Genomic DNA, 23,802 nt, shown 5'->3' on the forward strand with positions numbered 1-23,802 from the left:
TGGACCAAAGAAAACGTTCTGTGGAATGTGGGGAGGTAGTTGAGTGGGCGCCAAGGGAAGGATGAGAATTGCTATGGAGAAGATGTAGGTCACTTAGAGACAAACCATATGTTTTGTAATTTCTTAGAGACACTTTCAACATCATACTACATCACAACTTTTTGGCATTAATGTGTGGAATGCTGTATTGCCCCCAGACTGAAATGAGTGGTTTGTAACAAACAATGCTTGTGCAATTCTTTCTTGTTTTTCAAAGTGTAAAACATTTTGAAGGTCATCCTTTCCTCCCAGGATGATTATTTTTTATTTCACAAAAATCAGTTAATTTGGAGGAGAGCAAAGCTGTATGTCAATGAACTGGTTGCAATCTCATCAGGCAATCAGACGTGAGATCAACACAGCTGTTGGAACCAAAACAGCCAGGAAGATTATAGTTAGAGGACTATCAGGAACACAGAGGCAAAAAGCATTGTTGTCATATGGGGTGACACCAGCAAAGATTTATTAATATAGTCCTCCAAGAGATATTTAAAATAAGTGCTATGTTTTCAAAAATTATAAAACAGTATAGTAGTAATATGGGTAGAGTTTGGGTTGTTGTTTAATGTCTCCCTTCAAAAGCAAATACTACTTTCTTTTAAAATTAGGTGTATAAACTCTACCTTTGTCACTCTGAAGCCACAAACACCATATTACATGCTCAGATTTTGTGTATAATATATTTATTTGCATACAGAAATATGTATTTCTATTATACATTTTATTACTTTATTTATAGAATATGTATATTAAGCGTACAGCATATTCCAGGAAGATACATTAAATATGCACACAGTTCATGCTATAGCGTGCACCCTTTTAAGAGAAGCATATTTGAGAGGCAAGGTATTGTATATACATGCTGAAAATACACTTCGCACAATTCATCCAGCTTTGGGTGCTTCCCTAATCTATTTGCAACACCAGTGCTGTGGGTGTTGAAAGGGATACTATCAAACTGGGGGAAAGGCAACTACCAGTGAACTAGTAGGAGAAAATAAAAGTAGATTGCATTTCTAAGTATATGTTGCCATTATTTTGAACTCCCATCTCCCCCAATGTCATATCTTTAGGGTCAAAAAGCCATGAATGGACAAAGAGCCAGGAGTATGTGGAAACTCCAGCTTTAACATTCACCAAAAAGCATATCCTACATGACTTATTATATTGATGACTTTTTCCTACCACTTGGGGAGGTGGCGTTAAATTAATGATGAACTGGTAAAAAGGCAATCATTTCTTTTTTCAAGAAATGAACTGGCTTTTTCACATTCTTAAACTCTTCTTTTAAGACCACTCTGGGATATTTACATTATTGCTATGAGGAAAGAAGAAATTCTTGACAGATATTTACCTTTCCAGTGAAGACAAAGGAGATGAATCATGTTGTTTTTGAAAGAGGCTCTTAATGTTTTTGAGAGGAAAAACAGCAGCTCCGATAGAAAGTGACCATATTAATTGCAACCATTTTAATAGCCAGTTACTTCAATTAACTGGACTCCGTGCACTCCTAATTGGACATTAAAATGTTGGAAACAATGTGTTGTGTGCATGGTATGGTGATTTGTCCTGTGTTCCCAGTCTGTAAATTACAAATACACCAGACTCAACGGATGACAGTGTGTCTGGTATGTGGCTGGTGAAATTACTTTTTTCAAACAGATGAACAATTTGCACTGATGTCCTAATAGAGATACAGGATGATTTTTCCCACTTATATAAAGCAAGCTCTAGAATCCCTTAATACAGGATTTCCCAACTTTGACTCTACTGACATTTTGTATCAAAAAAATCCTTAGTTGTGGGGTCTATCCTGTGCATTGTAAGCTGTTCAGTAACATCCCCAGAGCCTAGTCACTAGATGCCAAGAGCCCTCCCTTGAGTTGTGACAACCAAAAACGTTTCCACACATTGTTAAATGTCCCCTGGGAGGCAAAATGGTCCCTGGCTGGGAGCCACTGAAATAAACAAATCCAGTAAATAGTTAATGCAAGCCTCTGGATACAGTCTCCACATCTTTCTAATCATCTACTATTTTCAGTATTCTTGTCACTTTTTCTGATTCCAGTTGACAAATCATCCATGATGTATCAGTCTATATTCAATTCCTTTCTTTAATTTTTGGTGATTTCTTTTTCAATAAGGTTGTGGTAGATATGGTGAAGATCAAGAACAGAAGAAAGAAAAGATGCAATGGCAATGGACAGTTAGAGGCAGTTTGATTCATGATGAGTTGGATTGTTAGAGCAGACAAAAAAAAACCCAAATCCAGAATCCTCAATCCTTGAATCCAAAGAGTTCAACCCAACTAAAGCTGAATCTCCATCATAACAGCACAAGTTAATATGTGAAATATTCAGCCAGTCAATTGTTTTGTATACAAGAAACCAAACAGCACATTTGCTTGATGTACTTTCCCCTCAATTGATGCATTTACTTGAAAAAACAAAAATAAATATGGATTTAAAATGTAAAAGTTTATATTAAGGTAGAAAAAAGATACCAGTATGAACTGACGCTGTATGTTTATAAATAGAAGATTTGGTTGGGAGGGATGACTGAAGTTATTGAAACAGAAAGTTATTTTTATAAAGGATAACTTATGTACAAAAATTATTGGCACTTTGCTTCTTACTAATTGTTCTTTTTTGTTGTTATTTGCTTTGTGCTTTTTTTTTTCAGCTCTCAAAATTGTTGAGATGCCATCAGTGAGGCAAGTCACACAAAAAAGTTCTAATTAAGGTGCTAAAGTCTAATACTGACAAATTCATCATGCAACTCATATGGATACTACTGATCAAGATATCGTAGAGCTCATAAACCTAAAATGAAAAATATGAAATTTGAAATGGGTTTTATAAATTTAATTTCTATTGATTGGACCATCTTAGAAAATCTGATTGGAAGACTATAGGAAATACCGTAAGAAAAAATGTTGAGGGGTAAAAATAACTAAGCTTGAATCAGTATAGCTGTATATTTATTTGGGATCCCAATAAAAATGTCTGTCTTAGATGGACAAGGGTAATTGTTCCTGATATAACTTTTCTATGGTCTAGAATTTTAAAATGGTGAGAAGTGGTATAGGTACAATAAGAAACTCATACACAGGTTAATTGTTCCTGATACGATTTTTTTGTGGTCTAGAATTAAAAAATGGTGAGAAGCAGCACAGGTGCAGCCACCTACTCTCAGGTTCTGTTGTGCTTGCTTGGCCTGTTTAGTTATCCATGACTTTTCTTCCATAAAGATTACTACTTCTATCAACAGAATTTTGAAGTTAAAAAACTTTAAGGGGAATTGACAATTTGAGGAATACAAAACGTGTGGTTTCAGTAAACGTTCTCTATTTTTTTTTCCTTCTACAGGTCATAAGACAGTTACAAATCTCACTTGACTATAAATTTAATATCATCCTTTATCAAGCATTGAAGAGAAAGTCTTATTTTCTTGGGATTGACCCCAAAGTCAGTGGTGTCATGTGAATAACTTAATCCTATTTAAGATTCCAGATGAATAAAGCAGCATTTTATTTCTGCTTGCAAAGGCCAAGAGTTCATGTTTTACAAGTTAGTATGTCATACATAGGTCAGGCAGATCAGGTTGAAACAGGATGCCCTTTCAACCTTCTATTTCCTTATCTCAAAATTCACCTGGCCTCAGTAAACTTTCTCTTAAAAAAAAAAATGGACATTGTTGAATTTGATGAAACCTCATTTTAAAAAATTGACTTTGGTTTCTCAAGCATGTTTATATATTAGGTAGGCTATTCTATTAAAATAAGGGGCTTATTTAGTATAAAACCAGATTGATGAAAATATTTCACATAAAGAATCATAAGTGAATTAAATCTTCACAGTTTTATACCCCCAAAGAATGCAAAAGACACAGTGGGCAGGGGTGAAATATGCTTTCTCCTGACTGTCTCTGCATTTAGTGAAAGTCCTGCAGATTTTGCACTTACACAGTGTAAAACATGGGAGTAAAAAATCCAATGCCATGTGACAAAAATAATGATGTAATCTAGCTAAGTTTTTGTTTGTTTGCTCTCTTTTTATGATGGGAAAGGGGAAAGATAAAAAAGATAAGCATTTATTATGTTGCAATTCTCCACATAAAATCGTAACAAAAGAATAATATATGTTTAACACTCTGGAGGCCATTTCTATATCCGGTTTTGATCTTGTTTCTTCACTTCCCCATCGTATAATGGCTTAAGTCTCCAGGTTAGTTTGTAACTGTGGCCTTTCACTTGGGAACACAAAAATGAAAAAACACAGCGAGGTTATTATTCTTTTTGTGCAGAGATAAAATTATAGATTCAGAAGCCCTTCTTCAAGAGAGTACAAGAAAGCATAGGTCACTTCTTAAATCCACAATTTCAACATGTCTCCTTTATGGTCTCATTGTTCCTCATCTGACAGGGTTTCTAAGGTACAAGTTTCTCAAACTGGAGCATAGGCACCAAAGAGTGTCACTGCTGGGCTCCTCAATTGCACATTCCACGATAAGACTATAAAGTGCAATGGCAGAGATTTGAAAACTAGGAGCTCTTTTATTCTTTCACGAGGCTCCCCTTGACTACCTTTCTTCTCTACAAAGATGCTTTACCTCGTAGCGCCTATGTTCTTATAATGACACATGAGAAGGTGTTTAAAGGTCTTCTTGAAGGTGGCATTACAAAGTGCATAGCAGGCAGGGTTGATAGTGCTATTGATGTAACAGAGCCAATAACCAATTGTCCACACTGTGTTGGGGATGCAGGGTGCACAAAAGGTGTTAATGAGCACCATGACATTGTATGGGGCCCAAGTGATGATGAAAGCCAACAGAATAGCCAAGATCGTCCGGGTCACCTTCTTTTCCCGGGAAGGAGGAGGCTTCTTTTTGGCAGGCTGCTTAGTCATTTTCACAATCTTGCGAGCAACGATGTTCTGTTTTTCATCTCCATTCTGACCTGAAGAACCAACTAGCTCCACAGTGGTATTAGTTGGGGTACATTGGTCACCTTTTGGGGTCTTGGTGACAATTTTGATGCATGTTTGCTTTGAGTTCTCATCTTTGGAATGGCCCACAGAAGTGGAAACTGTGTTTTCGTCCTGGGTTATTTCATCATCTCTCATATTAGAGGCAACAGCACTGACTGAGGTGGAATCATTGGAGCTCTCTTTCTCCTCCCCCTGGACACAGTTTTCAGTTACAGCATCTCTAGGAGTTTTGCCATTCTGGATTTTGTTGTGCTCCAAGCCATCATCACTCCCAGGCATGTTGTTGTTGTTTGGCTTCACTATCCTTCCTTGAACCAGACTTGGAGAAACTGGATCTTGGTTGGCCACAGGCTCCTTCTTGTCCTTCTTGATCCTGCTCTTACTGGCCCGGGATATGTGCCAGTATAACACAGTCATGATGATCACAGGCAAATAGAAGGCTGCAATGGCCGTGCCAAAGGTGACAGCCGCATTGGAGAAAAACTGGATGTAGCATTCCCCATCCTCCACAGTTCTCACCCCTACGATGAACTGCCAGAAGAGAATGGCTGGAGCCCAGAGGATAAAGGAGAGGACCCAGGCAGCTGCGATCATCATACCTGCCATTTTTGTGGTCCGCTTGACGGGATAAGTGAGTGGTTTCGTGACGCAGAAGTATCTGTCGAAGCTGATGATGAGCAGATTCATTACTGAGGCATTGCTGACCACGTAGTCCAGGGCAAGCCAAAGGTCACACACCACAGGTCCCAAAGGCCAGTAGCCAATCACAGTGTAAAGGGTATACAAGTTCATGGAGAAAACACCAATGATGAGGTCAGCACAGGCCAAGCTGAACAAAAAGTAATTGTTGACGGTCTGGAGGTGGCGATTGACTTTAATGGAGACCATGACCAGGATGTTCCCAATAATAGTCACCAAACTGAGGGACCCAGCCACAAGGACAATAAAAACCACTTCAAATGTCTTATAAGGACTGGTCAGAGCCACATTGTTAGAGGAGTTTGTTGAGTTATTCATTTTGTGTTCTCTAATCAGTAGCCAAGTAGTCAAAAAACATTTAAACCTGTAGGGAAATAGAATAAAATTAACAAATACATAATATAAACACTGCTTTAAAATACATCAGTTTTCTCCTTTTTGAACCATATTTTTTACTCCAAAATCTTCCTTATTTCTCCTACATGTTTATTGTGACTACCTACCTCAGTTCCCTGCATAAAAAGCAAAACTTTCAATGAAGGATTCAAAAGATCCTTTCCGGCTGGCAAAGTATTTGAAGTATGATAACATTTTGAATGTACTGTACTGTACTGTAAGTCACTTCAGTTGTGTTCGACTCTGCGACCCCATAGACGGCAGCCCACTAGGCTCCCCCATCCCTGGGATTCTCAAGGCAAGAACACTGGAGTGGGGTGCCGTTTCCTTCTCCAATGCATGAAAGTGAAAAGTGAAAGCGAAGTCGCTCAGTCGTGTCCGACTCTTAGCGACCCCATGGACTGCAGCCCACCAGGCGCCTCCGTCCATGGGATTTTCCAGGCAAGAGTACTGGAGTGGGGTGCCATTGCCTTCTCCGATTTTGCATGTGTTCATATCTAAAACTGAATATCTGTCATAAGTGAATTTAACTGAGCATAAGATTGATGAATTGAACTAAATAGGCCAAAATTGTACATAAAACTTTCCAAAGCTCCAAGGGCTTTCTGGTATAGACATAAAGAATAATAAACCAATAGGAGGACAAGATTGTGGAGGAAGCATAAAACAGGCATTGAGTGTATGATTTTTATAGTCAATATTGAGTGTGTGGCCTTTTCCACCTGATTGCTCTTTTTCATAATAATACTGATAATGATGATAATAAAGGAAAGATAATCATGATACTTTGTTAGCCAATGCATTACCCCAATGAGCATTATTTTTTCTGATCTTCATTTTACATTTGCAGTTAGTGTCCCATAGTTAGCATATTCTTTGTAGTTAGCAATATTCCATATCCTAAAAAAAGAAGTTATTTATTAAATGTATATTGATATGATTATACCAATTTTTTGAATTTTTTTCAAATCAGTGCCAAGTCTATCACCTTATTGTTCTTTCAGGCAAATCTTTGACACAGTCAGGCTAGAATTTAGATTTGTTTGGCAGAACAGGAAACTGAAGCCTGGAAAGACTGAGTAATTTATACAAGGTCACATATTAGATAGAGATAAGACTATGAACCTTAGTTTGTTCAACCATTCACTCATTCACTCTGTCCTCACATTCCTATTAAGCAACTCTGGATTAAGCACTGTACTATACTCTGGGTATTCCTTGATGATTAAGACAAGGTCCTTGCCTCTGAGAGGCATATGCTTTGGTGGCATGATGGGTTGATAAAGAAGCAGTTATTAAACTGGAGTGCACTTTCTGTTGCCCAACCCTATTGTGTTTAATAAACACACGTTCACCATTTTCAGATAATACTACTGAAGTCTGGGGACAATTGAGCAATCTTTCATAAGGGACACAGGAAAGAAAGTTGTTTATCAAATGAGCTATGACACATTTCTGGAGACACAACATCTGAAGGAAAAAGTAGCTCATGTTGACAAAATCAACAATCAGTTGTGTGGATCAGAAAGTAAGCATTATTGAAAAATTATTTGTTGTCATTTTGAGATTCAGAAATCTCCACTCAGGTCCCACTACTTAAAAATAAATATGGATGGCACAGTGGTGTTCCCTGAAACTCATGTAGAAAATCAAGCTAAGCTAAGCACCTTCATAGTACAAATAGCATCTAAACAATTGGATTATTCTTAGAAAGCAAGTTATCTTCAAGTATTTTTTTTTTAAACAGTGATTTAGGAGGAGTTTGGCCTCAATAAATAAGACCCAGAACTCAGAGGCCATAAGGAAAATATATGTAAACATCATATAAATTACTTGAAATTTTTGCATGGAAGAGTAAAAATAAAAATTGGGAAACAATATTTGTAAAAGCACATGATTACAAAGTTACCTAATCTCCTTAATATAAAAAGCTGTGAAATGGAATAAGGAGAGATGAGAAGACTAACAGTCTAAAACATTGACATACAGTTAGATCAATAATAAATTAAATGTTAATATTTAATCATATGAAAAGATATTCAACCTCACAATTTAAAAATGCAAGCATGTTGTCATTAGGAGTCGGTTTAGTCATCCCTTGACCAACCGTTCTAATGCTAAGTCATCATTCTAAGTCTCCTTCAAAATCAAAGACACCCAAATCAGTCACCCAAAGACAAATTAATATAGACTAAGAAAAAATGCAAACACAAACATTGGAAAACATTTCTTCATCTGCCTTTCTTAAAATTATTGGATGTTACTGGTTGGACTATTGGGGTAATTTCCTTGGAGGGAAACATATAATATCTCTGAAAATGTAAATACATGTATTAAAATTTTAAATGGAGAAACACTTGTCTCATGAATACTACATATAGGAATTTATATTTCAGCTATAGTTATAAAAATGTGCAAGAGGTCTACTCAAGGATGTCTATTCAGAAATATTATAGCAAAAAAAAAAAAAATACAATTAGAAACACTAAAAGAATTCATTGACAGAGGTCTCATCATAAATTTCTTAAGGAAGACATAAGGAATTTGAATTTAATCTCTAAGTCATGGAGAAACTTTGAAAAGTTTAACAAGGAAAATAGTTTTGATGGGATGGAACTTACCGCATTTTATTCCAAAATTCTCCATATTTTGCTTTACTCGTTTCTAGTGAATCCTATTACTATCAAGTTAAAAATCTGAGCCATCTCCTGGCCTCCTGCCTCCCCCGCACCTCTTGCAGCCATGACCTGTCAACTCTACCTCTTAAGTATCTTTTGCAATTGTACCTTGTTTGCATTTTCAGTCCCATTTCCTTATATTAGGTCCTACTTACTTGAATTCTTAAAATAATTAGGTCTTTGATAAAATTTATAGTCTTTCCCCCTTGCATCTTTCCAGAAGTATCTCAGAACCCCCCTAAATATCCCACATGTGTATGTGTGTGCTAAGTCCCTTCAGTCGTGTCTGACTCTTTGCGACGTTATGGACTGTAGCCCGCTAGGCTCCTCTGTCCATGGGATTCTCCAGGCAAGAATACTGGAGTGGGTTGCCATGCCCTCCTCCAGGTGATCTTCCCAATCCAGGGATCAAACCCACATCTCTTATGTCTCCTGTGTTGGCAGGCAGGTTATTTTTACCACTAGCACTACCTTTGAAGCCCTAAATATCCCACAGTAAAGGCAATTGCATGAGAAATTATCTAAACACAACATTGTATGTAACGTCTTCATGTCATTTTCCATCCTGATCTCCTATCTTGAAAGCATCTCCCCCGCATCCCCTTATCTTTACGGCCTCACATTTCTCACTTGTCTGCCTCCTATTCAGCCTTCAGGCATCATCAACTCTGTGAAACCCTTTTGATGGCTCTTGGACTATTAATAGTTGTGTTTTTCCCCATCTCTGCTTCCATATCATGCTTCATATCATTTTATTCTGTTGTTACTCTTATTCGCCTATTTGTCTAGAGCTATTTGAATGTCAAGTGGAAAGCTCAGTTGATTATATTCCTTAGACTTTACCCAACATCCTCATCAGTCTCTGCAAGGTCCTCATTTTAATTTTATCAATGTTTTCCTTCTTTTCATTTCTATTTCTCACATCCCATTTCTCCTTTAGAACTTGTTCAAAATTGTTCACGTTGCTTGTACTATTTCTTTGGCTAGATATGCAACTCTAGAAAATATACATTTCTCCCCTTATTATCTTAGTTTACTAAATGATACTGTGTTCTAGATGTTGTTTTGTTTCTTTTTATTTTTCACTCAATATCATGTTTTAATGTTGCTCCAGATATTTCAAATGGATTGCTCCTAATTCCATAGTAAGTAAATAATAGCGTCTTTTCTTTTACATTTCTCTAATGATGGGCATGCAGGTTGCAACCTCAAACTGCTTGAAATAGTGCTGAAATTAAAATTTTCCTATTGTGTCATGGACTTGAGTTGCAAATTTCACTATCATATAAGCCTAAGTTAGGGACCAAGGCACTGGACAAAGGAATGGGTATAAGCTTTCTTCTGACTACAGTCATATTATTCTCTTGGATAGCTGCAGGGGATCCTACTCTGACCAGGTAAGTTCCATTTCTTAATAAGCTTTAAGCAATTGTTATTATGCAGCGTCCTAATATTTGCCAATCCCAGAAAGCCAACATGTAGTTTGTTTGTTTTTCTCTTAATTTCTATTTCTCTGATTACTAGAAAGGCTGAGTACTTTGTTTCATACAGTTAGTAGCCTTTCGGGTTTCAATTTTTACAGATCCCTGTATATACCTTCGACCCTTACGGCACCGACTGATACACCATCTAATTATTTTTCTTTGTCGCTAAGAAAACAGTGAATTCTGACTTCTGAGTCTTTGTAGCTCTACTATCCAACTCACTGCCTCAAACATAACTGGTGCTCAAAGTGTTTGTTGAATTAATATAGGATCAACAACTGTTATTGTTAATTCAACCCCTGTTTACCTAATCAGTGGAATTGTTTCAATAGCACTGCTTTTGGTCATTATTCATACAGTTGTTTATTCATGTAATTTACTTGAACAAAATAATTTAACTAATCCAATCATTATTCTAATGAGTCCTTATTAGATAATATAACAGTAAGATCAGAATTCTGACTTGTTTATAAACTTGCTTTTGTCTATTCATTAGATAAATTCATGGACATTTTTGGAAATGAGTTATATGTACATTTCAAAATGTTCATTTTTTTAATACTCTGATTGAAAAGTAACAAATATTTATTGTCCCAGTAACTTTTTTGACACTTTATTCTTCACATTCATTCTAATAAAACATAGAGCAATATTTGTTTTACTTAAAATATTTTGGGTGGCTTCCTCTGGTGACTTCCTCTGGAGAATTTTATATATATATATATATAAATACTTAAAAATAAACTAGCTTGATCTCTTATTTTATGGAAATAAGAAACTATAAGAATGAATAAGGGATTTCTTTCTTGCCATAACTTGTGCTAATAACAATATCTATTATCATTCTAAAACTTTATAATAATGTAAAGCTGCAAGATTCTCACTCTACCTTTTTCATATTGTTTATTTGGTAATTTGTTCTCTCCTCTATTGTTTACCATGAGCATGCTTTACATTTTCAACTAAAAAAATATAACATTGATAAAAAAAATAATGCTAGGGTTCTAAACATATGTTATCTCACTTAGTATTAACATATAAACATATAAAATTACAGGACAGGTCTTATCCTCCCCTTTATCCTTAGAAGTAAACTCAGGCTATAAGAAGAGATTAGCAAATTGTCTCATTTTCAAGGCCAGTGAGTAAATGTCTGCAACTCAATTCAATGTCCTTACCCTTTGGTTGGATACTGTTTCTGTCCCATCTTGAGAACTATCCTTTATCCAATAAAGGATACTAAGACAAATTCCACTTGTGTGTCCTGGAATGCTTACCCAGGTAGAACATAGTAAATTTATACAGTGTTAGCATACTTAGTTGCTATCATATCCTCTAAACTTCCAGAGTTATTTGCTTGTTTATGACCCACTCCAGTATTCTTGCCTGGAAAATTCCATGGATAGAGGAGCCTGATGGGCTGTAGTCCATGAGGGTGCAAGAAGTTGGACATGACTGAGTGACTGCTGCTGCTGCGTCCCTTCAGTCCTGTCCAACTCTGTGTGACCTCAGAGACAGCAGCTCACCAGGCTCCCCCGTCCCTGGGATTCTCCAGGCAAGAACACTCGAGTGGGTTGCCATTTCCTTCTCCAATGCATGAAAGTGAAAAGTATCCAACTCTTAGCAACTCTATGGACTGCAGCCCACCAGGCTCCTCCGTCCATGGGATTTTCCAGGCAAGAGTACTGGAGTGGGGTGCCATTGCCTTCTGCGGACTGAGTAACTGAGCATGCACTAATGCTATATGTAAAAATGGAAAACATTTCACTCAGAAGCAAGCACAAGTATTTGAAGAACGGCATTCCTTTCTCCCCACATAATACACAAGCTAGCAAGTACTGCTTCTTTTCCATGAAAGAAAACAGCTTTCTTTTTTTGTAAAGCTCTAGGCATTTCTGTTATTTACATTTCTGTAAAAGTTTTTACCTCTGATGGGGCATCATAAGATTTTATTAAAGCAACAGTTTTTATATCATTGATGAAATAACATTATCACAACAGACTAAACAATGAAGAAGACTTTTAAAGGGCTCCATATCTTACTATGGCAAACATATAGTAATCCATTTGCATTTTACTATGTTAGTTTATGACTAAGTTCTGAAAGTACTACAAAACTTAGGAGAAGAAAATTTCTGTCCTTAGCTGCTTCACTACTTGAGTCCTCATACGTAGCAGTGAGGAATGTAGCACGGTTTAAGATTATCTTGGCAAAGCTGTGGGTGCTAATCTCTGCTCTTATTAGCTATGTGCTTTTTTGCTTTTTTTCCCTCAAACAAGAATAATAGCAACCCTATTTTTCTTCTAGACTTGTGGTAAAGGTCAAGCGAGACAATGTCTCTGAATTCTGATCTATAAATGTTAAACATTAAATAAACACTATTAATATTTACAATTGTTAAATGAGTTTAAATTAAACACATTTCTTAATAGTTAACAGAAAATTGTGTGTGTGTGTGTGGAATAGATTGAGAGAGAGGAGAAGTAGGTTATAGTGGTACTGGTAATACTTAATTATCATTATCAATGATATTGTTATTAGTCATATTAAATTCAGCATGATTACTCTTCACAGAAACTCCTAAGATAATTATTATTTTTATTATACATCTTTTCATAAATATTGAACTAAAGATCAAATAATTAAGAATTAAACCGACGTTCAAACCCAGAGAACCTGGCTGTAGCCTCAGCTACAAATATTCCTTGTTTGTCTGGGATTTACCTTTGGCCAGTGTGAAGGCGAAAGTGAAAGTAGCTCAGTTGTGTCCCACAATCCATGGAGTTCTCCAGGCCAGAATACTGGAGTGGGTAGTAGCCTTTCCCTTCTCCAGGGGATCTTCCCAACCCAGGGATCAAATCCAGGTCTCCCGCACTGCAGGTGGATTCTTTACCAGCTGAGCCAAAAAGGAAGCCCGAGAATACTGGAGTGGGTAGCCTATCCCTTCTCCAGCGGATCTTGCTGACCCAGGAATCGAACTGGGGTCTCCTGCATTGCAGGCAGATTCTTTACCAACTGAGCTATGAGGCACCAGTGTGAGCCCCCAGATTTATCACTTTGACCTGCCATAACTGATCCAAGTTTAAGTTGGGTCGTTGGCTTAGACAACAGAGGATTATCATGTCCAGGCCAATACTGTGACTTTGGATAGATGTTCACAATAAGATAAACAGTTATTAAGCGAGATTCTGCACATGAAACTACATGATATTTAAGGTCTAGAGCATTTTTTTAAGTGCATCATCATAAAAACATATCACCAGGTAAACTGATATATAACTACTCACAAAAGTTTTCATGCCAATTACGTAGAAGTTCTAACACTGACAATCTTTTGGAACTCTTACAGAGAAAACGCTAATTTAAATGATTTTTAAAAAATTTCTAATGTATATTTGGATATGCAGTGGAAATTTTATTAAATAAATGGGGTTTTTCCCACACTGTGCTTGTCAGGCAAGATGCCTGATATGTAATGATTACTTCCATAGATGTATCCACAATGTGATAAGCTAACAAGAAACTTATTAATATATGAGCAACCTAAGCACTAAAATTTTCTGCACATTATTTTATTTAATTCTCACAATACTCTGAAAACAATAGTCATCTTTTCCAGCTTTACATCTGACAATGATCAGAGCTGGTAAGTACTAGGGCCAAGGTTCAAATTTTGGTATCTCCTATGGTCACATTCTTTCACTATGTCATACCAGGAAAGTGAGGCTGATTTATTTAAAAAGCCTCCTAGAAGAATTTTAAAAGTTGGAAAAAATGGAGCCTGTGATTGACAACAAGTGGAATCCAGGTAAAGAAAATACGCAATGCATAAAAATGCATAAAAAATTTCAGAACAAGAATTCACATAAACTTGAATTTACAATTGTTTATACTTATTTAGGGCTTCCCTGGTGGCTCAGAGGTTAAAGCATCTGCCCTCAATGCGAGAGACCTGGGTTCGATCCCTGGGTCAGGAAGATCCCCTGGAGAAGGAAATGGCAACCCACTCCACTATTCTTTCCTGGAGAATCCCATGGACGGAGGAGCCTGGTGGGCTACAGGCAATGGGGTAGCAAAGAGTCAGATGTGACTGAGCGACTTCACTCATATACTTATTTAACTTTTAAAATGTAATCTTAACATATATACTTTTCATAGATTTCTAATTTCTTCTGCTATTTAAACACATTACCAAAAATGGCAAAGCTTTCTGGGTTTTCACTGTCCCTTTCTTTCAGACATTGATCTCTAAGAAGCGGCCTAATTACTGAGCAAACACGGGATAAATACATCAGCTTCAGTGGTTAGTGTGGCCTGAAATTCCCTCAAGTGAGTGCGTAATAAGGCCCACTTTAGCTTTTTAAATTGCAAGTGTGCATGTGTGCTTGCTAAGTTGCTTCAGTCGTGTCTGACTCTTTGCGATCCCATGGACTGTAGCCTACCAGGCTCCTCTGTCCATGGGATTCTTCAGGCAAGAATACTGGAGTGGGTGGCCATGCCCTCCTCCAGGGGACCTTCCCGACCCAGAAATCAAACCCCCATCTCCTGCAGCTCCTACAGTGCAGGTAGATTCTTTACTGCTGAGCCACCAGGGAAGCCCTTTAAATTGTATACATGAGGGCTGAACACCACAATCCATCCAGAGAGAATTAAAAGTTGACTTTGACAATATTGGGCTTACCTGGTGGCTCAGCTAGTGAAGAATATGCCTGCAATGTGGGAGACCTGGGTTCAGTCTCTGAGTTGGGAAGATCCCCTGGAGAAGGGAATGGCTACCCACTCCAGTATTCTGGCCTGGAGAATTCCATGGACTGTATAGTTCATGGGATCACAAAAAGTTGGACACTATTTGAGCGACTTTCATTTCATTTGACAATATTATGCCTAGATATCTAGCTGTCAATACAAAATAACCACTATTATTAAAAGATATGAACAAATATAAGGATGATAAAATATCAGACTGTCATCAGAAACAAGACTATACCAGGAACAAGGAACTAGTAGATAGTCTAGGAGTTGTTTTTGTTTAGTAAGTCATTTCTGACTCATATGACCCCATGGACTGTAGCCTGCCAGGCTCCCCTGCCCATGGGACTTTCCAGGCTAGAATACAGGAATAAGTTGCAATTTCCTTCTCCAGGGTATCTTCTTGACCCAGGGATCAAACCTGTGTCTCCTGCATTGGCAAGTGGATTCTTTACTCTGAGCCACCCGGGATTCAAGGAGACTATTTAAACTATTTAAACTGATTATCTCTTCACTGCCTTAAGAACGAAATGCTAATATAATACCATGTTATCACCAGTTAGATTTAGAAAAGGATTTAGAAAAGGCAGAGGAACCAGAGATCAAATTGCCAACATCTGTTGGATCACTGAAAAAGCAAGAGAGTTCCAGAAAAACATCTACTTCTGCTATATTGACTACGCTAAAGCCTTTGACTCTGTGGATCACAACAAACTGGAAAATTCTTCAAGAGATGGGAATACCAGACCCCTTACCTGCCTCCTGAGAAACCCATATGCAGGTCAAGAAGCAACAGTTAGAACTGGACACTGAACAACAGATTGGTTCCAAATCAGGAACGGAGTACCTTAAGGCTGTATATTGTCACCCGGTTTATTCAACTTCTATTCAGAGTATATCTTGTGAAATGCCTGAAGTATATAGTATATACTCTGTTTTAGATCTTCCACACTTTCCATTAGTCCCACTAATGTTTAAAACCTTTGGGATAGCAATTTAATAGGCCTGAAATTATTTATACATCAGTGAACAATCACACTGGCTAAAGATGGTGTTAGAGAGAAAAATAATGAAAAGAGAATTGGGGAGAGACTTTTTAAGGAAGTGTTGGAAAACAAAGTCCCTTTTCTCTAAAGAAAGGTTTCAACATACAGGGTTTTGATACTGATGCAATAGATGATAAAATTTGCGGATACTGTGATGATGCTTATGAATCTTGAAAGTCTTTCAATTTTACTTACAGGAAAAGAAGAGTTTTTTCCAGAGACAGTGCAGCTCTACTAGCTGATAATACTGACATTCCATACTCTGGTACTTTTTTGGCATCAGGGAGAAGTACAGTAAATTTCCACTTCTTTCCCTTTAATCGGGTTTTCTTTCAAGTGACACATCAGCAGTCAATACACATATTGAGAGCTTTTTAGGAGCTCCTGAATCTCACTACATGAGCAGCTATACTGGGAGTCGTGGCCTTAGAGAGTGATGGCAACCCTGCTAGGAAACCAGAGCTTTCTCTGTTTCTTTCTTGATTCTAAAACATCTTACTGAATTTCTGTTATGAACAGATCTTCATTTGCCTTCAAGGGCTGTGGAGGATCGCAGTGAAGGAGTAATGAGTGATGAAACAAAAAAATAGAACACATTCTTATCCACAAAGAGTTCATAATCTAGAGGACAAACAAAATGCTGATGAAATATCCAGTTATGTAAAACAACCCTGGATTAAAACAATGACAAGTGTCAGGGCTAAGAATCCATGTAGTAAATTACAGAAGGCTTCCTGGAAACCTTTCCTAATATTTTGATTTCCCTTTTACTTCTCTTTTTTCTTTTCCTTCACCATTTGCTTTGCGTGACTTTTTGTTTTTTTTACTGTGTTCTCAAGATTGTACATAATATTTCTCAGGAAAGTACAATGTACTTTGGTGGAATCTACCCCAGTGCATTAGGCCTGACCACCTGCAGGTTCAGAAAGAGAAAATAAAACTTAGCCACTGGCTCACCTACACTGAGCTTTTAATTATATCTGAAAAGATGTGTTGAAAGTATTCTGAAAGCAATGTGTAGAGTTTTTCTCATTTAGAAAATTGCAGCACAGTATTGCAGATTTTACCGGATATGCATTACGTAAAACATTTTTAAAAAGAAAGTCTCACTTAAAACATTGCATTTATCAAGCCTTAAGGTTTATGCACTTCACTGAATGCAAGTTGAACTTTCATTTGAAAAAAGGAAAAAAAATGTAAAAGCAAATGGTAAATAAGCATGAAAGTAGCTGAAACAGCAATTTGATCCCCACATTAGTACAAATACAAAAGAATTCATGAGTTTTTTCAGTGTGAAAATCTTAAAGAATTTCTAAGTCCTTATTACAATGTAAACATGTTTGCAGTTTTGGCTGCCTGTCAAAAATAATACTATTCTTAGTGATGCTGGAACAAACTTCCATTCCCTGTTTGCCAAGCTATCTCCTGTCTTCTTCAAAACACATTCTAAACAGCACTTACTTTAGAAAAATGTCATGACTAAGAGGGAAAGAGAGCTAACAATGATTTAACTAGTACTCTTGTCCTTGTTTCTACGTCTATGCCTCCTTTTAGTTATCTTTCTTTTTTTTTTTTTTTAACCACAACACACCTCCTGCCAAAAGGAAAAAGCAGTCTAGATAATTATAAACAAAGCACAATTTGGAATATATCATCCTGTTGACTTTTTAAAATGAAATTCCATCTGAATAAGTACTCCAGCCCCCATCCTTTTCTGTACCAGAAATTTGACTGAACTTCAACATTGATTATCAACATCATTCGGTAAATACGGCAGACAAAATAGTGTGTTCTAAACCAAACTTTAGCGAAAGAGGAGAAAGCCCTCTCTCTAAAGGTTGTTATGTCTTCACAAGGACAAGAAGTAAAAGGAAAAATGGAAGCAATTCTTGAAGAGCTACTGAAAGTTGTATATGATTAGGCAGCTGTATTTGAATTGATGTCTGTGTCTTTCTTACCATCTTGAGAAGCTGGAAATTTGTGTAGTCGGCTTTCTGTATTTTGTTTTGTCTTTTCCTAGTCGGCAGGCTGCTGGTTTAATAACTCTAAATTAGTTAATTCATTGCTTGAATTAAACATGCGAATCAGATTTTCAGAGGGATTGAGGCTTGTTATGACTCTGATAGAAGATTCTAGATTGAAAGCTGTTGTCCTAGAGAAGCTGATTTCAAACAATACATCCCTTCAGAGACTCTTTTCAATGGTGCACGTGCCTTCTGTTGAAAGCTGAGACTGAGCACAGCACAGGGCAACGTGGAACTTTGGACAGAACTCAAGGACAGCTTTGAAGAGAGGAATGACAATCAGTTTAGGCTCAGAGAAGTTAAAAAGTAAGTTAATAGTTTCCTCTGAAGAACAAACTGGAATTGTTAAGATAAATGGGATTAGAAAGGATTAGGAGGTACAGGAAGAAGTGAAATTTCTTCTGACTATAAATAAAATGCAAATTTAGATAAGACACATATAAAAGGTAAGTGGAGAAAAGGACACTTGGTTGTATTTAGGAATCTAGTATTTATTTTAAGCATATCTCTGCTTAAGGTTGCACTGCTTATGGAAAGAAAAAAAAAAGCTAATGCATGCATTGCTCTTTTCATAAAAATGCACATATGAAAAGTAAAGGTAAGTGGATTATATTTTACAGACAAAATTTTCTTGGCTATAACCTCCGAAGACAAATGCACCCACAGTGTAAGCTTAACTGACACCATCATTCCTCTGGTACTAAAACCTAGAACAGATAGAGTCCAAGAGAACAAAGGACTCCAAAAAGTTGACTCTTGAGTTTTCTAACTTTTCAATGACAGAAATGACACAGGCCTCATATACTGATGATTCACACCAGATTCAATAAAGCTGTAAAAATAAAGTAGTAACGAAGTATACAGAGTAATGGGCAGCAACTATTTTTATTGTTTCCAATCGAAATATAAAATGATTGTTTCCTCAGAGTCTGATTGCAGCCTATTTCTAGAACGGATCAAAATGACCACAGTATTATCCCACTAAAATGTGAAAAATGAGAGCATGAAGCAGATTAAAGTCTTTACTAAATGATCTAATGCCAATTGAGATGAGGAAACATAAAAAGCTACATCAACTCGGCAAGGATTTTTTGTATCCAAAGCACTAATTTAGAGTTAAAATAAAGCAAATTGGCCAGAGAGAATGAAGAACTTTATGTGGTAAATCAGGACAGTCAATTCTCCTACCTGATTAAAATGAAACCACTTTGTTCGTGATAACTACAGGCTAAATCATGACATAATTTACTATATGCGATACATGTGTCACATAGGTCATCACATGCGGTCTTAACTCTCTATTCCCCTAATCCCAACCCCTTTCTTCTCCCAACACCATAAGTTCAAGCCCAACTATATATTTAAATTCCCTAACTCCCAATTCTTCAAGATAGGCTTCAACACTATGTGAACTGAGAACTTTTAAATGTTCAAGCTGGATTTAGAAAAGGCAGAGGAACCAGAAATCAAATTGCCAACATCTGTTGGATCATAGAAAAAGCAAGATAATTTCAGAAAAACATCTACCTCCACTTCATTGATTACGCTAAAGCCTTTGACTTTGTGGATCACAACAAACCGTGGAAAATTCTTAAAGAGATGGGAATACCAGACCACCTTAACTGCCTTCTGAGAAACCTGAATGCAGGTCAAGAGGTAACAGTTAGAACCGGACATGGAACAACCAACTGGTTCCAAACTGGGAAAGGAGTATGCCAAGACTGTATATTGTCACCCTGCTTATTTTGCTTCTATGCAGAGTACATCATGTAAAATTCCAGGCTGGATGAAGCATAAACTAGAATAAAGATTCCCAGGGAAAATATCAATAACCTCAGATATGCAGATGACACCACCCTTATGGCAGAAAGCAAAGAGCCTGTTGATGAAAGTGAATGAAGAGAGTGAAAAGTTGGCTTAAAACTCAACATTCAAAAAATGAAGATCACAGCATCTGGTTCCAACCCTTCATGGCAAATAGATGGGTTAACAATGGAAAAAGTGAGAGACTTTATTTTCTTGGGCTCAAAATCACTGTAGATGGTGACCTCAGCCTTGAAATTAAGATACTTGCTCCTTGGAAGAAAAGCTATGACAAACCTAGACAGCATATTAAAAAGCACAGACATTACTTTGCCGACAAATGTCCATATGGTCAAAGCTATGGTTTTTGCAGTAGTCATGCATGGCTGTGAGAGTTGGACCATATATAAAGCTGAATGCCAAAGAATTGATGTTTTTAAACTGTGGTGTTGCAGAAGACTCTTGAGAGTCCCTTGGATAGAAAAGAGATCAAACTAGTCAATCCTAAAGGAAATCAATCCTGAATATTCATTGGAAGGACTGATGCTAAAGCTGAAGCTCCAATACTTTGGCCAAAAATGTTGCAAAGAACTGACTCATTGAAAAAGACCCTGATGCTGGGAAAGACAGAAGGCAGGAGAAGGGGATGATGGAGGATGAGATGGTTGGATGGCATCACTGACTTGATGGACATGAATTTGATCAAGCTCCGGGAGTTGGTGATGGACAGGGAAGCGTGGCGTGCTGCAGTCCATGAGGTCGCAAAGAGTCAGACTGAGTGACTGAACTGAACTCCTCACCTTCAGACTCTCCAAACACTGAAAAATCAAAAGTCTCATTCAGAGGGAGCTAGAATTACAGGGCCTAACCATTTCTTTTCCCCAAGAAGCAATTTCCATATTGACCAAACCCAGTATGAAGGCTGTGACAAAAAATAACACCTGTTTTCTCAAACTATACCATCTTGGCTAATCATTACCCTCAACACAATTTATACGCCTTTATCCCTATGTTAGTGGAAAAAGTAGTTAACTTTGAGCGGTATATGTTATAGTGGTATTTACATACAATGCCTGGACCTAAATAATGCATGAGAAGGGAAGATTGTCAAATAAACTGCAAATGGATTGAGACTCATGCATAAATCTGCTAGGCAGGATGCTCTGTCCTTCAAGCACAATTGTACCATCAGCAAAGCAGTTTTAGTTTGTGCCATCTGCTAAGGTAGGATTACACATAGTTGGACCTTTAAGAGAACATGTTAGAAGAGGGTTCGGTAGGTAATTAACTCATTTCTGAAACATTGTAAAATCAGTGGAAACAGGAAGCTATGAGAAGCTGCCCTCGATTCCTTCATTTAACCAAGTATGTGCCAGTTGTCAGTGCCTTCACTGAAGAAGAATGGATATTGATCCCTTGAAGAACAAGTGAAAGAATGTCTCTGCTCTGAAAATGCTAATCGTCTGAGGAAATTTTCTCATAAAGTGTCACTTCCTCTTGAAGGAGAGAGCAGCAAAGACCCTCCGGGCCTAGATATCCCTCGAGGAGATGTGCTGGCTGAGGGCTGGCCTCCTTGCTCCCTCAGGGTGGGTCTAGCTTTTCTCTTTGTAGCTTTTATACTCAGATAACCATGATGGGCTTCTGGATGCAGGAGATAAACTTGAGGCTGAAAACTATGTCTGCTAGTTTCTAGCTGTCTGAACTTAAATGTGTAGAGCAACATGGTCATATGCTTTGTGAATATGTATAAAATGAATCTGTGACTTACATTTACCACATTCTCTAAATGCTGTTTGAAAAAAAAACCAAACTATTTTTAAAATTTAACTCAGCAGTTCTGCTAATTGAATGAGAATACTTTCTAACAACAAAACAGAGTATTCATTCTGCCAAATGCTAGTTTTCTTGAGTTTTTCTAGGCCTTTTATTGTTTATCCATGCTATTTCTTGTGAGTTCTTAAGTGTTTATTCACTCTGTCCCTCATCCATCTTTTCTTCAGTGAGTATCCCAAGTAAGAGATAGCACAGGTTGTCTGAGGGATGATCACGAGGGGCCAATTCCTTAATCTCCAGTGTCATGCTATTCGTCTCCCATGACTGGCCAGAAATAAAGTGAAGTTGCTCAGTCGTGTCCAACTCTTTGCGACCCCTTGGACTGTAGCCTACCAGTCTCCTCTGTCCATAGAATTTTCCAGGCAAGAGTACTGGAGTGGGTTGCCATTTCCTTCTCCAGGGGATCTTCCCAACCCAGGAATTGAACCCGGGTCTCCTGCATTGCAAGCAGACGCTTTACCACCTGAGCCACCAGGGACTGGCCAGAAATAAGAATCTTTATTTATGTTATGGTTACTTTATACAAAGCATTTATTTAGAAATACTATTCCACAGACAGCAGACACAGCCTCATCATCTTAAAATCCAGAGGTCATGAATAGGTTAGAGCTGACCTCCAATAGCAAGATGAGGGGTTAGGACCCATTGCACGGACAGTCTTTGGGGAATGAGACGGCTCAACCCAACCTGCCGAGGAGGACCTCTCCAGTGTGCCATGGTGTACTTCCCATCCTTACTCTGGGTATGATGTCTATGCGTCTCTCAGTCCGTCTCCACTCTGGTTCATGCTTGGCTATTGGAATGGAAACATTTTGTCCGAGTGTTCCAAGGAAAGACTCATTTGTAGGCAGCCTCTCAGAGTCTGCTCTGCATAATAAAACATCCTCAGTTCTGTGTCTGCATTTAGGAATGTAACTTGTGAGCAGCCTGCCTCTGGCTCTTCCCTTGTTTGGTTCTTTCAAAGCCCACTATAAAGCTGAAAGGTGATCGCTTGACTCAATTTGCTACATGTTGTGTTTTCTTTTTCTTTTTCGTATTGTTATTAAAATAACAAATGACGGTGCACAAAGCAGAGCGTCACACTGGCATGGGCCTGTCTAAAGGAAAAGGGAGGGAAGATAAAGTGTCTAAACTACAGAAACACTCAAAAGAGGAATGTTGGGGGACAGGGACTGTGAGATGGAATGGGGTGAATTGTCAATATTTTTGGCACAATGCCTAGTACACCCTCAGATTTCCAAACTGTTTTAAAATAAAGATTGGGAGCCACTTGAATAAAGTTTAATTTCTGTTTAAATATAATTCCAAGTTTGATAACCAAGTTTTCAAGAGCTGACTATAGTTAGCTTCATTTTTCTTACTATAAACTACAGACTCTTACTCAACTGAAAACAAACCTTTAAATGGCTACTTGAAAAGACTCAGTGGATTTACAGAACCCAAATAAAATTCTCACATGTTGAGGTTAAATACAAAAAATAAGAATCGTGTTCAAGAAAATGGTAATAAAATGGAAGTTGAATATAAAAGCCAGAAAATGAGAAATCATTAAATGTAGTATTGTACATGGTCAGGGTTTGGATAGATAAGAGCAACAAAATAGACAGACTCCTATTTTGTATCTCAACGGTAAAGCAAAGGGAAAAAAGGAAAGATGATTTCAAAGAAAGATTAGGGAAGTCTTCAAAAATATTTTGTTTAGATGCTTAAAAAAAGGATGACAAGTTGAAAAGAAGAAAATCCTAGTGACTGTGGGTCTAAACAATTAAGAACAATGAATTCCATTGGTGAAGCAAGAGCTTGCTGCTACTGCTGCTGCTAAGTCGCTTCAGTCGTGTCCGACTCTGTGCGACCCCAGAGACGGCAGCCCACCAGGCTCCCCCGTCCCTGGGATTCTCCAGGCAAGAACACTGGAGTGGGTTGCCATTTCCTTCTCCAATGCATGAAAATGAAAAGTGAAAGGGAAGTCGCTTAGTCGTGTCCGACTCTTCGCGAACCCATGGACTGCAGTCTACCAGGCTCCTCCGTCCATGGGATTTTCCAGGCAAGAGTTCTCCAAATA

General features: G+C 37.7%; 1 protein-coding gene across 1 annotated transcript in view; it reads right to left on the minus strand.

The window, feature by feature from the left end:
* Positions 1–721: 721 nt before the first annotated feature.
* CHRM2 (cholinergic receptor, muscarinic 2) overlaps positions 722–23,802 on the minus strand; it is a 165,169-nt gene continuing 142,088 nt past the window's right edge. The window contains exon 2 of the mRNA XM_010831622.1: positions 722–6,090. Coding sequence (XP_010829924.1) covers positions 4,647–6,044 — 1,398 coding nt within the window. The 5' untranslated portion in view covers positions 6,045–6,090 and the 3' untranslated portion in view covers positions 722–4,646. The remainder of the gene's footprint in view (positions 6,091–23,802) is intronic.

Source organism: Bison bison, unplaced genomic scaffold (genome assembly GCF_000754665.1).
Source record: "Bison bison bison isolate TAMUID 2011002044 unplaced genomic scaffold, Bison_UMD1.0 scf7180017864530, whole genome shotgun sequence".
Classification (NCBI taxonomy): Eukaryota; Metazoa; Chordata; class Mammalia; order Artiodactyla; family Bovidae; genus Bison; species Bison bison.